The following is a 16,342-nucleotide window of genomic DNA, read 5'->3' as shown; positions in this document are numbered from 1 at the left end:
AAAAAGAATTGAAAAAAATTATTTAGAATTATTTCGTAGTTTAGAATATGATCTATCTCTGTAAGTGTTCCTTCTGCACTTGAAAATGTATCTTTTTCAGGTTTGAGGTGGAGTGCCCTATTACTATCAGTTAGGTCAAGTTGGTACTGGTATTCTGGTCTCCTATATGCTTAGTGATTTTTTTCCATCTATTTTTCTATCAATTATTGACAAAAGAGTGTTCAATTTGCTTATTTTTCCTCTTAGTATTATCAGGTTTTGGTTTTTGATTTTATAACTCTGTCATCATGTGCTTGCTTGGCAATTTCTGATTGAATCAGAAGAGTTGTGAATGTTGGGTTATTCAATGCTAGATTTTTTTGCATTTCCTTGATGAATAGTGAACTTCATTCTGCACAGTTATATTACCTGAGAGCAGTTTGATTCTCTTTGGCTTTTTTTATTTTTATTAGAGCAGATAAAGAAATCTTCATCTTAGAACTCATTTAGCCCTTCTATTAAGGTAACACTCTACTGAGAACTCTATCCAGTGCTAGGTAGCATCAGGTCCTTCCACACTGGCTGTTAGTACCACAAAATATTCTCTGCCCTGGGTAGGAAATTCAGGAATTTCTGACCTAGAGATTTCTAGTAGTTCCCTTCTATGCACAGGTAGTTTCCTGAAATTTGTACTGATCAGTATCCAACCAAAGACCAGGAGAAACCCCTGGAGGTCCAGAGCCCTCTCCATGGAGTTTTCTGCTTTCTGGTGCCCCATGTCACCAGTTTTCACCATGCCGGGACCCCCAAACTCCAATTTCTGCTTCCTCAACTTACCCAATCTTTGGCTATGTAACCCTCCCTGTGCTTCAACTTGAAAACTGCACAGTCACAGAGATCACATCATGAGTCCCTGTGTCATGGATCACAGCTCTTTGTTGTCTATTGTCCATTGCCTGAAAACTGCTGGTTTATATATTTTGTCTGTTTTGGGGGGGTTTTAAAAGCAAAATGTAAATCTGCTGTCTCCTACAACATCATAGTCAAAAGCAGAAATTTGTCTCTGTTTATAAATCAATGGAATTTTTTCATATGTTATACATCAAAGATCCTTTTTATACTGAGAATAAGTTACTAGTGATCTGATGGAAGGATCATTTTAAATAAAGTCTTTAATAAAGAATCTTTACCGCTGTAATGATCTATGCTTTATTCTGAATTCTGGGCTCTAATTTATCTTGACAAAGGAAAAATTAAAAAAAAGAAAGATGATCTTTGACATTCAAAAGCTGGCCTAGCACTCATGGATAGACCATGGTATTCTATTGAACATAATCTCACAGAATCCAAGCTGAAACCTTGATAAAATGGAACAAAACAAGGCTACTTGCTAATTTTGTCTAAGCACAAACAAAAACAAGGTTACTTTGCCACCCACAAAATACCAAACACCCTCTTCTTTTGGCCAGATTCAGTGAATCCTATATCCAATCAATTACAGTTTTATTCCTATTCTATTCTCCCCTCTCTATAGATAAGATTAAGTAAGATACACAATCATAGTTTTGGTGCACATTTTCTGGAATTATTCAATTTAGAGCAAATTCCTGCCTTCTTTCCCTCTCCAAAATCACCTACCCAAAGTTTAAGTTTATAACATGTTTTTTCTAACATCCTCTTAATGACAGTCCCCATGACTCCCACAGCATGTGTTCTCATTCCCTGCAATTAGTGACAAACTCAATTTGTTTAACTAACAGAGATTTACCTGGTGATTTTTGGATGAATGACAGTGACAATTTAGATAAGCCCAAAGGGGCTCTAATGTAGGACTTTCAGGCAATGAATGAGCAAAAGAAGTTTTACCCATATATTCTTTTGTTCCAGTCAGAATTTTTGTATTTTCCAAGTATCTATAAATCCAAAAACATTAAGCCAGCTATTCTGTTCTTTGTAATTTTATATTCTTAAAAAAATGCAATCAGGCTTGAAGCCTCTTGAAAAAAAAAAAGATACTTTTAAAAACCTTTGAAATATTAACTTTATAATTTGATATATTTACATGTTTAAAAAGATGGTACCTTGTTAGCATTTACAGTCATTTATGGCTTATGTTAAGTAATCAAGTTGAAAAGTCCTTTAAGATAAACTAGACAGATCAAGAAAAGTCAAAGACATTAAGTTAATAATACTTTATATCACTAGCTAAGTTTAAAAAATATAAAAAATATATTTGTATTTTAAAAATATACCATTTGGGGATACCTGAGTGGCATGGTCAGTTAAGCAACCAACTCTTAGTTGCAGCTTAGGTTGTGATCTCAAGGTCATGAGGTCAAGCCCTGCTTCAGGCTCCAACTCAGGACAAAGTCTGCTTCTTTCTCCCTCTCCTTTCCCCTTGTCCCTCCCCACCCCTACTCTCTCTCTCTTTATCAAATAAGTAAGTCTTTTTTAAAAATACACCATTTAAATTAGCCATTTCTTTAAATAAATAAATAACAAATTAGCTGTTTCTTTTAAAAAAAAAAAAAGACTTTATTTATTTATTTGACAGAGAGAGAGAGAGATCACAAGTAGGCAGAGAAGCAGGCAGAGAGAGAGGGAAGCAGGCTCCCCGCTGATTAGAAAGTCCTATGTGGGGCTCGATCCCAGGACCCTGAGACCATGACCTAAGCTGAAGGCAGAGGCCTAACCCACTGAGCCATCCAGGTGCCCCAAATTAGCTGGGGTTTTTTTTGACAAGTTGTTCATAAAATAGTGAACTAATAACTATAAAATAATAATAAATATAATTAAAAATAATAGGTATTACTTGTGGAGCATAAGGAATAACACAGAAGACATTGGGAGATGGAGAGAAGTGAGTGGGGGGGAGGGATTGGAGAAGGGGACAAACCATGAGAGACTGTGGACTCTGAGAAACAAACTGAGGGTTTTGGAGGGGAGGGAGTGGGGGGTTGGGTGAGCCTGGTGGTGGGTATTATGGAGGGCATGTATTGCATGGAGCACTGGGTGTGGTGCATAAACAATGAATTTTGGAACACTGAAAAAAAATAATTGAAATTTAAAAAAAAAGAAAGAATATATGCTATGGAAAAATTTAAAAAAATAATAGGTATTGTTATTTCAGGATCAACTATTGCCAAGTGTTTTATCTATATTATCCTTAGATCTCAGAGTTAGCCTGGCAAATAGCTACTATTATCCTTATTTAATAAACAATATAAGGAAAATAAGGTTTAGAATTGTAAAGTGAAATGCTCAAGATTAAATAATTAATAAGTGCAACACATATTCAGTCAGATCAAATTTAGTTCAGTCTTATTTCATACTTAGTTCAAACTTAGTTCATAATATCTTACGTTCTTGGAAACACTGTTTTGTCTCTTTCTGTAATTTCAGTAGACAATGGAATATGATGTTGATATTTAAGACATGGAGCAAAACATAACAGTTTAACACAGGTATGAAAGCCTGTTTTTATATAATAGAAATGCTCTAGATAAAATATATCACTTAGCAATAGTAAACATCTAAAGAAAAGGAAAAGTAAGGAATATGAAGTTATACATTGAAAAGGAAATATTTTAAGTTTAAAGTAATGACTAACTAAAATGGATTGTATTACTTCTAGTTCAGTGGTCATATGAGGACCATTACTAGAAAATATCATTTCACAAGAGATATTTAGTTCCTATTAAGGAGGTTAGGATGAGAAATTTATTGGCAAAAAAAAAAAATTATCAATGAAAATATGTCCATTGTATCAGCAGAATAAAGACAGAAATTTTGGATCAAGAAGAGTAATTGAAAGCAGGATGACTGACTAATAATACAAGAAATATTAAACTGTGCTTCCTAAGAACACAGCAGGTACTCTTGTTCAGAAAGGTAGAAGCATTAGAGTCCTCTGCATCATTTGAAGAATAAAAACATGCTTTGGAGATGCTATCCTCCTTAAACAGTGGTGTTCAACTATATAAAAAATGAAAAATTATACCCAAGGAAATGGTCTTTACCTTTGATAAAATTGATTGAATCCTCATAAATATTCATTTAATATACACTTTCTTAATATATAATAATACTATATTCCTACATAAAAATCCATTCTATTTCTTATAAAGATAATTACTCCTTACTCCATTCACTGCCCTGACACAATCAATATAAGAATATAAATTATTCTACAGAAACAACTGTGCCTTATTAATGCTTAAAATAACATTTTTGCTTTATTACTTGTATTTAATATCAAAATGTCTCTTCATGTAGCCAACACATGGAAGATATTCTAATGCAATATAAAGAAAGAATTCATCCTTAAAGCAGAATGTGGCTTGTCACTATTTAGTACAGTAGATTGCTAGGTTTTATTCATTTCTCATTACTAAAAGATTGCACCCTTTGATTAACACCTCCCCATTTCTCCTGCCCCCATCCCCTGGCAACCACTATTCTACTCTGTACTTCTTTGACTATTTATATTTCTCTTACAAGTGGTATTATATAGTATTTGTCCTTCTGTATCAGGCTTACTTCACTTAGCATAATGTCTTCCAAATTCGACCAGGTTATCACAAATGGCAGGATTTCATTCCTTTTTGATCCTGAATAATATTCTAGTGTATGTATGTATGTACCACATTTTCCTTATCAATTCATCTGTCAGTGGACAGAGGGTTATTATAAATAATGTTGCAGTGAACATGGGAGTGCAGGTATTTCTTTAAGATCCTGAATTCAACTTCTTTGAATAAATATCCAGATGTGGGATTGGTGGATGACATGGTAATTGTATTTTTTAATTTTTTGAGAAATGTTTGTACTTTTTTCCAGAGTGGCTGCACCAATTTACATTCCCACCAACACTGTGCAAGGAATTCTCTTTCCTCTGCACCATCTTCAACAATATTTTTTTTTTCTAATAGCCATGCTAACTTGTGTGAGGTGACTTCACATCATGTTTTTAATTTGCATTTCCCTGATGATTAGTGACATTGAGAACACTTTCATATACTTGTTGGCCATTTCTAAGTCTTTCTGGGGGAAATATCTTTTCAACTCCTTTCCCTATTTTTAAATCAGGTTATTTGGATTTTTGTTATTGAATTGTAAGAGTTGCTCATATGTTTTGGATTTACTGGATATATGTTTGCAAATATTTTTCCATTACATGAGGTGCCTTTCATTTTGTTGATGGTTTTCTTTGTTGTACAGAAGTTTTTTAGTTTGATATAGCTCTAATTATCTATTTTTGCTTTTGTAATCTGTGTTTTCACTTTCATATCCAAGAAATCATTGAAGACCACTGTCAAGAAGACTTTATGTATTGTCCTGGTAATGTTATAGTTTCAGGACTTAAGGTTGAACTGTATGCTTAAATATTTGCTAAGAGGGTATATTATGTGTTCTTATCAAAAATAATTATAATAATAATTCAGGTATGGAAGGAAACTTTTGGAAGTGATGTATATATTTATGACATAGATTGTGGCAATGGTTTCATTGGTGTATACTTATCTCCAAACTCATCACGTTGTTTACATAAAGCATACACATCCTTTTATGTGATAATCATACCTCAATAAAGTGATTCTAAAAAAGGATCATAGTTTGGATCACCTGGATGGCTCAATCAGTTAACTATTTAACTCTTGATTTCAGCCAAGACCATGATCTCAAGGTCTTGAGATCAAGCCCGTGTCAGCTCTGTGCTCACCATGGAGTAGGCTTGACATTCTCTTTCTCTCTCTACCCCTTCCTACAGTTCATACTCTCTCTCTGTTAAATAAGCAAACAAAAAATAAATAAATAAAATCTTTTAAAAAATGAATATAGTTTACCAAATTTTCAATTGACCAAAAGATTAAAAAAAAAAAAGAATTACACTAACAAATCCTACTTCAATATCCTTTCTTCACTTTTCATTGCCACTTTTTTAGATTACAGACTATGTCTTAAAGACTACAGGAAAATCAAAAAGTATACTTTCATACTGAATGTAAGCAATTATGTCAGTAGCAGAATTGCCATTGCAATGCCCTACTATATTTTCAAGGCTATGCAAACAACTATCATGTCTTCCTGCCTTTCTCAAAAAGGATTTTAATCCCAAAAGCATTGTGAACAATAAGAATCATTAAAAGAAAGGCCATGTATAGAGATCTTAAAGAAAAAATATTTCAGGCATATCAAGCTCTTCTGTAGTTTGATAGAGATACTAGAATGAATTGGCTTTCAGAGCTATAATTAAAATTATGAAAAATTCCAAGGATTAGGGATTACATATTTGGATTCCAAAAATCCTCTTTGAATAGTGATTCACAAGAGCATGGAATCATGCTTTAAAATTAGCAAACAGAAATGCCTATTTCCATGGCTTTAAGCAATAATAGTATTACTCAATATTAGTAAGACCACTAATTATGATCAGAATATAAAGCATTTACTGGTGAGTATTATGTGCACTTTAAACAAAAATTAGAACTTTTCATATGTTAATTTTTATAAACTATTTGTGACTATATTTGATGAAAAACACATCACAGTGATAAGGGTTTTGTTTGATTTTGTTATTAAAGAAGTTGTACTTAATGGTTTTTGTGATGGTCCTACAATATAGTAGAAATTATCTAAAGATGAAGAAACACACTTTGTCACAGGATGACTCATTAGTTATGTAAAATAAAATTAACAAGCAGAGAAGTAAATAGAAACAAAGGTTTGTAAAAATATATCCAACTGGGGCTCCTGGGTGGCTCAGTGGGTTGAGCCTCTGCCTTCAGCTCAGGTCATGATCTCAGGGTCCTGGGATCAAGTCCCACATCAGGCTCCCTTCTGAGTGGGGAGCCTGCTTCCCCCTCTCCCTCTTCTGCTCCCCCTGCTTGTGCTCTCTCTCCTTCCCTCACTCTCTGTCAAATACATAAATTCTTTAAATATATATATATATATGTATATATATATATATATATATATATTTCCAATTGATCATATTTTAGTACAATAGTCTAACACTTTGGTCTTCCAGGAAACAGAAATCTGGATTTCTTTGGACTGTTACAGAAGCACATTTCTTACAGAAATGATTGCAAATAGTTTTTGAAAATAAGAAGCCACAGAGAAGATAGAAACAAAACTGAGAATCAAAAGCTTCTGGTATTTAAGAGTCCTATTAATTAAAGATCGAGGAGTATTCTATATATCTGAGCTGATAAATATCCCATAGCTTATCATGAATGAGGTAAAATATCTTCAAATATCTTATTAGTATTTGCATCACAGCACTAAAAATTGAGAGAAATGTCTCACTAAAACATCAAATTGCCATTCAGTAACAGTAACCATATAACATAATTTCTTCATACTGATGAATTCATATTTCCAACTGAAATTCTGAAAAGTGAAACTAAATTTTATGGGATTTCAAACTATTCTTGAAACCAGCAATAAGGTGTCAAATGTTAAAAGGTTTACTAGAATAGCAGTCAGGAGATCTAGGTTGTAATAACAATTCCACAAACTTTTAACCTTAAGCAAATCACTTAATTAACATTGGATTTGGTTATTCATTTGTCAAACAAGAGGTTAGAGCTCATGCTCCGGGAGTTTCCATATCAGATAAATGACTATGAACTTGATAAATCACAGGTATCAATTACCTTCTATGAAATGTTTATTTTGTGTCAAGTGATAAACTAGACTCTTTGCTTGGAACATCTTAATCTATAGTAGAAATACCTTCATTTCAGAGATTTGGAAACAGATTCAGGGAAGGCAACTTGCCCAATAGCATACAACTAATAAATGCAGGAGCTGGGATTCCAAATGAGCGCTGTCTGTCTTCCTGCCCTCATGCCACCTCTGTCATGCATTCTGATTTTTATCCAACTGATGACAGAATATTCAATCATTCAAACTGCATGACAAAACTTAAAATAATTGCTCAACTATCACGTAATGACACTTAAAAAGCTTCTATTTGAACCATAACCATCAATGATTCAATAAGGAGTTTTTATTACTTACAGCTGTTCCAAAGATATGAGTCCTTTAAATGTTTGCTTATCTAGGGCATGAATTTCGTTCTTGTACAGATACCTGAAAAACATAAAAAATTCTATTAAGTTATAAATTTGCATAGATGCCACATTTCTTATATCAGGAATTTTTAAGCTACAACGTGATGCTAAAAAGCTTTGGGATGTTAATAGATCCCTTAAAATATATAGAGACTTTGATTTCATTTAAATATGTTCAAGTATCTGGGCAAGAGAGTTCCAAGGCTCTTGTCAGAGTCTCAATGAAATCCTTGATCCAAAATACTAAGAATCACTGCCTAAAACCTTTAAAACTTAGAGTGATTATAGAAAAATTCTGACTAATGAGATCACATGTACTGGGTAACAACTTTTCTAAGAAAAAGAAAAGTTGGACTACAACAATGTTTTTTTTCAAATTCATTCTATCATACAGAATATATTGAACCAGGAGTTATATTTGCAAAGCTGGCAAATATCACAGGACTCTTCTGAAGGGAGTAAACACATATTAACAAGGTCCACAAGGTGTATTTTGGTTCTCCCATGGCTGCTGCTGAAAACCTGAAGGAAAAGAACCTGTTAATGGATTTACAAATATGATGATGTAACTAATCCAGCCAAAAGATTTAATGAAAACGATTTACACAACATATGAACACTATGTTCTTTTTTCATCAACTATAGGATAGAAAAGTTATTTCATTTTTTAGATCTCTATGTGAATACTTTGTGAATGTCATGAAAGTGAAATCTTTATCTGTTCTACTTGTGTCTCTGGGGATCTGAGGCTATCAAAATTCCTAAAACTTTCTACTAAGTTCCTCTGGAATGCATCTTTGCATAAGCTAGAGCTCACAGTGACTTTGAATGCATCAGAATCACCTGATGGTTTGCTAAAAACAACTGCTGAAGTGGTGGGGGTTGGGAGGTTGGGGTACCAGGTGGTGGGTATTATAGAGGGCACGGATTGTATGGAGCACTGGGTGTGGTGAAAAAATAATGAATACTGTTTTTCTGAAAATAAATAAATTGAAAAAATTAAAAAAAATAAATATGGACATTGGGGAGGGTATGTGCTTTGGTGAGTGCTGTGAAGTGTGTAAACCTGGTGATTCACAGACCTGTACCCCTGGGGATAAAAATATATGTTTATAAAAAATTTAAAAAAATAAATAAAGTAATTAACTAAATAAATTAATTAACTAAACACACACACACACACACACACACACACACACACACACAACTCCTGAGCTTGCCCCCAGCCCTATTCAATCCAATTCTTTTGGGGTGAGGTTTAGGAAACTGCACTTAACAAGTTTCCCAGTTGATTCTGAAGCAATCTTTCTGCAGATGACTTAAGAACCATAGAAGCCATAGAAATCACAGTTCTAGTAAAATGAAAAAGATTACTTTTCCAAAATGTGCTTAGGGAAGCTTTGGAAATTCCAAATTACTTTCTCTTCTCACAGATAAGAACCTCTGTAAGTTTCTCAGAACAGTAGCAGTAACTAGTAGAGATTTATGTCTTACTGGAGATATTTCCTTAGCATTATTTGATACTATGGAAGATCTTGCTTTTACCTAACAATCTCAAAAATATAGCTATATGTTAGGAAAACAAGAAGTGGAATTTTCTAGAACCATGTCTCTTCAACTAGCTCATAAAGATTATTGAGCTGTGGTCTCAAAAACCACCACTGATTCTCAACTATGGTTATGATCTGGGAAACAAAGGCAGAAGAAAAACTATTAAATTTTCTTACTACTTAGAACCCATTGACAAGTCCTTGAAAGAGGCAGAGTGACATTCCTCTAGGAACCCAGTTGCCTCGATTTTAATACTTTGGTAAGTGCAAAAGGCAATCTTAGCCTGACCCACAGGATTCTGTAGCCTACTATAACATATAAAATTCCTTTGGAAACTTCTTTTATCTCTATCCCCCAAGATACATGTTAGCAATCATCTTCCAAACACATGACCTACTGATATACATCTGAAGATCCTCATGACTGTGTTTTTACTAAACAGTAATAAATAACATTTTCCTAACAATATCTAACCCCCTCAGGACGCTGGAAAACTTGTTTCCAAAATATCTGGGTGGTTTATGCCATCCCTAACCCCCTTCCAACTTGAAAGTATATAACAGGCCATTTTTCATATCCCAGGTGCTGCTCTTTCTGCCCACAGGTCCTGTCCCTGTGTTTTAATAAAGCCACCTTTTTGCACCAAAGACATCTTAAGAATAATTTCTTGGCCCTCAGTTTCCAACCCTAACATTTTTCCTACATCAATTGTGTGTGAATCCATGTATTGGTACAAGAATCAATATTTCTAAGACATCATTTTGGCTCTATCTCAGGCCTTATACTGATATCTGGGATACTGCCTCTGTGAACTCTGATTTCATAATGGGTCCACCATGTGAAATAGCACTGAGATTCTTCAAAATTCCACAGATGATAATAATATGTAGAAAAGTTTAAACCTCTATTCTATGGGTAGAAACCAGGTAAAAATTATTTTGTAAATTTATTCCAGAGGATTCAGATATCCCTCCCTGGTAAGGACCTTATACTCTCTGAATGTCAAGGAACCACATTACTTTTCAGGTATCATATCCTGAAGCATAAAAAATTGACCCAATTTCTGTAGAGATGTGTATAAAGGCTTAAATTGGTTTTTTATTACTATCATATTTAAATAATGATGAGCTGCTTCATAAAAACTAAACTAAATTATCAAATATTCATTGAGGAGTCTCAAAACTGAAAACCACCTGTAAAATTTTATATCATATATACAGATTCATTTTAGACTTATATCTTATAGAAAACAATACTAAAAAGGTGACCAAATGGTATTTTAAAAAGAAACAATAGAACTTCTGTAGTTAGATATGTACATGCATACATAATGTATGCATTCAAGATACACTGCTCCTTAGGTTAACACCAGCAAGAGAACTTCCAGCATCCTGTGGGATAATGGAAACTACCTGAATTCAAACCTCTCCACATATCCTAAAAATGAACTAAGAGGAAAAAACAAATCATCTAGAATCCAACCTATGCTATGACTAGGAGAAACAGAAAATCAGTATCTTCAATTCACATTAAGTAGGGGAAATAGTAACACCAGCAAAGTCAGATCCAGAGTCTGTCTTGCAGAAATGGGTCAGGTAGGATTTTATAGGCAAGGGAGATGGAAGGAAGGGGAGGAAAAAGAAAGCTGAGAAAGTGCCAACCTGATAAAAATCTGTCTGAGCTCACGGGAATCAGAGCCCTAACTCCTGGGAATTGACAAAAAAGGGCTGAGAAAATGAATAGGGGAAGCATCTTACAATTGCTAAGCATCTTGTCGAAGAGTGGTATTAAAGGTAAAAAAGGAAGTAAGAAGCCAAAGGGTCTTAAAGAGACTAAGATAATATCAGATAATCTAAAGACACACCCAGGAGCACCTGGGTGGCTCAGTTGGGTAAGCATCTGCCTTTGGTTAAGATCACGGGCCCAGGGTCCTGGGATTGAGTCCTACAAGAGACTCCTTGCTCAGCAGGGAGTCTGCTTCTCCCCTTTCCTTTGACACTCTTCCTGCTTGTGCTCTCTGGTCCTCTCTCTGTCAAATAAATAAAACCTTTAAAAAATTAAAAAATAAAAGCACACCAAAAAAGGCTGGACTGAATAAAGTAATTGTGATTCACTCTGTCAACAGAAGAGCATGGCCTTGAAGTAAGAAATAAGCCATCCAAAGTTCTCTTCTCTACCCTCATATTTAATCACTTGCTACTCAAATCAAATGTTAGTATCTAAAGTTGAGAAACTTTGCACAAGAAAACAAACTCGTCTTATCTTTGAATATCAATGCAAAATTAATAAAAATATTAGCAAACTGAACTCACCACTTAGTAGTTCTAAGGACCAATATTTATGATAACCTTCTAAAATAATGAAAAAAAAATGGGGCAGAGGGGCAAGATGGCAGAGAAATAGGAGACCTTGTTTCAATCAGTCCCCTGAGTAAGCTAAATATCTACCAGAACACTCTGAACACCCATGAAATTGGCCTGAGATGTAAGATTATACACCTCTGGATCTCCACGGGGGCAGAAGACATCAGTGGAGAGGTAAAGTGGAGTGGGAAAGTTTGGACTGATATTGGAGGATAAACAGAAAGGGAAGAAAGCCCCCAGAAGTGACCCCTTGGAAAGTAATACCCCAATACAAACTTGGAGTCTGGTTAAAAGCACTCAAAAAGAGCAAAAGATCTTAAGGGGCAACTGGTGGAGTTGGGTGGTCATGGACATAGGCCTAAGCCCATATTCCTGGACAGTCAACGCAGGCAACCAGCCATGCCAGAGAGAGTCCAGCAGGGCCTCCAGTCCATGGTCCCTGAGCCCGTGGCTTTTCACTGCTTGCACCACCACTTAGGCTTGGTACACTCCTGCCCAAGGCTGAGAGAGCCCATTGCAGGTGGTGACTGGTGGTATATAGGACTACAGCCATCTGTGACTAGCAGAAGGCTCTGAGCGCTCCCAGCCCACACCTGAGAAAACCCCATGAGATCTCCGTTAGGGAACTGCAGCTTTCTGACACCTGTGCAAACCCAGTGTCTGAGTGTACTCGGCATAGGCCTAGACTCCAAACAGCAGTCCCAGACTGCTCCCTGACCAATATAGCTCTCTGGGCCAATATAGCTCCTGGTTTTAGTGGCACAGGGTGTGCAGAGACAAGTGGGAGCTTTGAGGGACTACTGGGATGATGGTACACACTGCCTGTGGGAGGTTATGTTGTTCAGTAGAGTTTGAAAAGGGTGTCTGTGTGTTCTGGACCACCCAGAGGGGAACAGTCTGAGGCCTCTTTCTGAGGTGGAGGTCTAGGTGTAGACAGATTCTTACTTTGCTCTGACCCTCTGAAAAGCCACAAAAAGTCCTCAAAGAATAAAAACCTCCAGAGAGCAAAAGCCTAAAAAAACAGTTTCCACAGAGCCAGCCCCTTGATAACAGGCAAGGTGACTCAACCCAAGCAAGATGGGAAAACAATGCAGCAGACACCACCCCCAGAGGACAACCCAAAGAACAAGAGGACAACCACCACAGGGTCTCCATAAAATTGTGAAACCCTAACATCAGGGGAAAACAATATATTAACATCCTGGTATTGGCCTAAAACCTATATATTTCTTAGATACAACTTTTCTTTCTTTCTTTCTTTTTTTAACTCATTCTCACAATTTTTATTATCTTAACTTTTGAACCTACTTACAACTAGAGGTTTAATACAACATATTCCTTAATAACTTTGTAACTTGAACTTTTTTATACATATAACTGTTTCTTTTTCTTTTTCTTTTTTTTAAATATACATATAGATATAAGCTTCAAGGTAATCCTTTTTCTCTATTCAATAATACCCTTATATATAAGCCAATTTTAATTCCCTGTATCTGGGAAAGTTGAGTACTTTAACAAAGTTAACAAGATACTCCCAGGAAGAATCAAAATAACCTTAATTGCCCACATCAAGGATTTATAACCACCTTCCCATCTTATTCTTTGGTCAGTGTTTCTCTGTATTTGTTTTTGTTCTGGTATTATATAAATCTTATTCTTGGGGTTCATTTTGGCCAGGTTATTCTTCCTTTTCTTCTCATTTACTTTTGTTGGTCTTTTTGTTTGTTCTTTTTTGCTTATGTACCTTATAAATCTTAGTTTGGGGGCTCATTTTGGCGGGTTTTCTCATTTCTCTCTCTCTCTCTCTTTTTCTTTCTTGTTGGTCATGACTTCTAATTGCTCTGAAACTTTTCCAGAATGCACCTTGCCTGGATCATGGTTGATATATTCAGCTATCCCATCAACCATCTCTTACCAAAATGACTAGAAAGAAGAACACCCAACAGAGGAAAAATTTAGAGACTGTGCCCTCTGCCACAGAACTATTGGATATGGACATAAACAGAATGTCGGAAAGGGAATTCAGGATTACAATTATCCAGGCCATAGCTAGGTTGCAGAAAACCATTAATGACAACATAAAATCTTTAAGGGTGGAAGTGAGAACTGACTTGTCAGAAATGAAATCTTGCCATTTGCGACAACATGGATGGAACTAGAGCGTATCATGCTTAGTGAAATAAGTCAAGCGGAGAAAGACAACTATCATATGATCTCCCTGATATGAGGAAGTGGTGATGCAACATGGGGGCTTAAGTGGGTAGGAGAAGAATCAATGAAACAAGATGGGATTGGGAGGGAGACAAACCATAAGTGACTCTTAATCTCACAAAACAAACTGAGGGTTGCTGGGGGGAGGGAGTTTGGGAGAAGGGAGTGGGATTATGGACATTGGGGAGGGTATGTGCTTTGGTGAGTGCTGTGAAGTGTGTAAAGCTGGTGATTCACAGACCTGTACCCCTGGGGATAAAAATATATGTTTATAAAAAATAAAAAATTAATTAAAAAAATGAACCAGAATAGTGGGAACGAGTTAAAAATAAAATTTGTCCTATGAAGTAAAAAAAAAAAAAAAAATGCTATCAATGAGATCCAATCTCATCTAAATATTCTAACAGCTAGGGTAACTGAGACAGAAGATAGAATTGGTGATCTGGAAGACAAACTTATAGAGAAGAAGGATCAGGTGGAGGCCTGGAAAAAAACAACTTAGAAGCCATGAAAACAGAATTAGGCAAATAAATGACATGACAAAATGTTCCAGTGTCAGAAATATTGGGATCCTTGAGTGGGTCGAGGAAGACAGAAGACTAGAAGATATGGTTGAATATATTCTGGATGAAAATTTCTCCAATTTGGAGAATGGAACAAGTGTTCATGTCCTAGAGGCAGAAAGGACACCCCCAAGATCAACGAATTTATAAAGATCTCCAGACAGTTAGTTGTGAAATTCACAAATCATAATTTTAGATAAGAGGTCTTAAGGGCAGCTAGGGAGAAGAGATTCCTTACATACAGAGGAAGGCCCATCAGAATAACATCAGACCTGTCCATAGAAACCTGGAAAGCCAGAAAGGGTGGCAAGACATATTCAGGGCATTAAATGAGAAAAACATGCATCCAAGAATACTTTATCCAGCAAGACTGACATTCAAAATGGATGGATAGGTAAAGAGCTTCCACCAGCAAGGTATAAAAGTGTATGTGATCACCACACCAGTACTATAAGAAATATTCAGGGGGGCTCTATAAAAGAAGAAAGAATCCAAGAGTGACATAGAACAGAAATTTACAGAGACAATCTATAGAAGCAAGGACTTCACAGACAATATGTCAATAAAAACTTATTTTTCAATAATCACTCTCAACATGAACAGCCTGAATGCTCCCATAAAATGGCACAGGATTGAAAACTGAATAAAACGAGAGGATCCATCCATATGCTGTCTACAAGAGGCACATTTGGAACCTAAAGATACATCCAGACTGAGAGTCAAGGGATGGAGAACCATCTTTCATGACAACGGGCCTCAGAAGAAAGCAGGGTGGTGATTCTCATATCAGATAAATTAGATTTTAAGCTAAGGACTAGAGATACAGAAGGACATTACATCATGCTTAAAGGGTCTATCCAGCAAGAAGATCTAATAATTGTAAACATTAATGCCCCAAATATGGGATAAGCCAACTACATAAGCCAACTGTTAATCAAAATAAAGAGTCATACTGATATGAATACATTAATTTTAGGGGATCTTAACATGCCACTCTCAGTAATAGACAGATCATCCAGGCAGAAAATTAATAAAAAACCAAGAGCTTTGAATGACACATTGGATCAAATAGTCCTCATAGATATATACAGAACATTCCACCCTAAAACAACAGAATACTCATTCTTCTTAAGTGCACATGGAATGGTCCCCAGAATAGACCACAACGTGGGCCACAAAACAGGGCTGAACTTGAGATTGAGATTATTCCCTGCATATTCTCAGACCACAATATTTTGAAACTGAAACTCAACCACAAAAAAAATTAAAAAGTTTGGAAGGAATTCAAACACTTGGAAGCTAAAGACCATCTTGCTTAAGAATGTTTGGATCAACCAGGAAATCAAAGAAGAACATAAACAGTTCATAGAAACCAAATCGGTCCAAAACCTATGGGATACGGCAAAGGCAGTTCTAAGGGAGAAACACATAGCCATAATATACCAACTCTCTATACCTTAAAGAACTGGAAAATCAACAACCAATTAAGCCAACCTCTGCACAAAAAGGTAGATAATCAAGATTAGAGCAGAGATCAATGAGTTAGAAACTAGAGATATAATAGAACATATTAACGAAACTAGAAGCCGGTTCT

General features: G+C 35.6%; 1 protein-coding gene across 2 annotated transcripts in view; it reads right to left on the bottom strand.

Moving 5' to 3' along the window:
* Positions 1 to 16,342, bottom strand: part of PXDNL (peroxidasin like) — a 520,865-nt gene that overhangs the window by 228,734 nt on the left and 275,789 nt on the right. For both annotated transcript variants that reach the window (XM_059166462.1, XM_059166463.1), the window contains exon 4: positions 8,008 to 8,079. In XM_059166462.1, coding sequence (XP_059022445.1) covers positions 8,008 to 8,079 — 72 coding nt within the window. The remainder of the gene's footprint in view (positions 1 to 8,007; positions 8,080 to 16,342) is intronic.

This window comes from Mustela lutreola, chromosome 3, assembly GCF_030435805.1.
Source record: "Mustela lutreola isolate mMusLut2 chromosome 3, mMusLut2.pri, whole genome shotgun sequence".
NCBI classification, from domain to species: Eukaryota; Metazoa; Chordata; class Mammalia; order Carnivora; family Mustelidae; genus Mustela; species Mustela lutreola.
The sequence above is the reverse complement of the archived record's forward strand: the minus strand, read 5'-3'. Positions and strand labels throughout refer to the sequence as shown.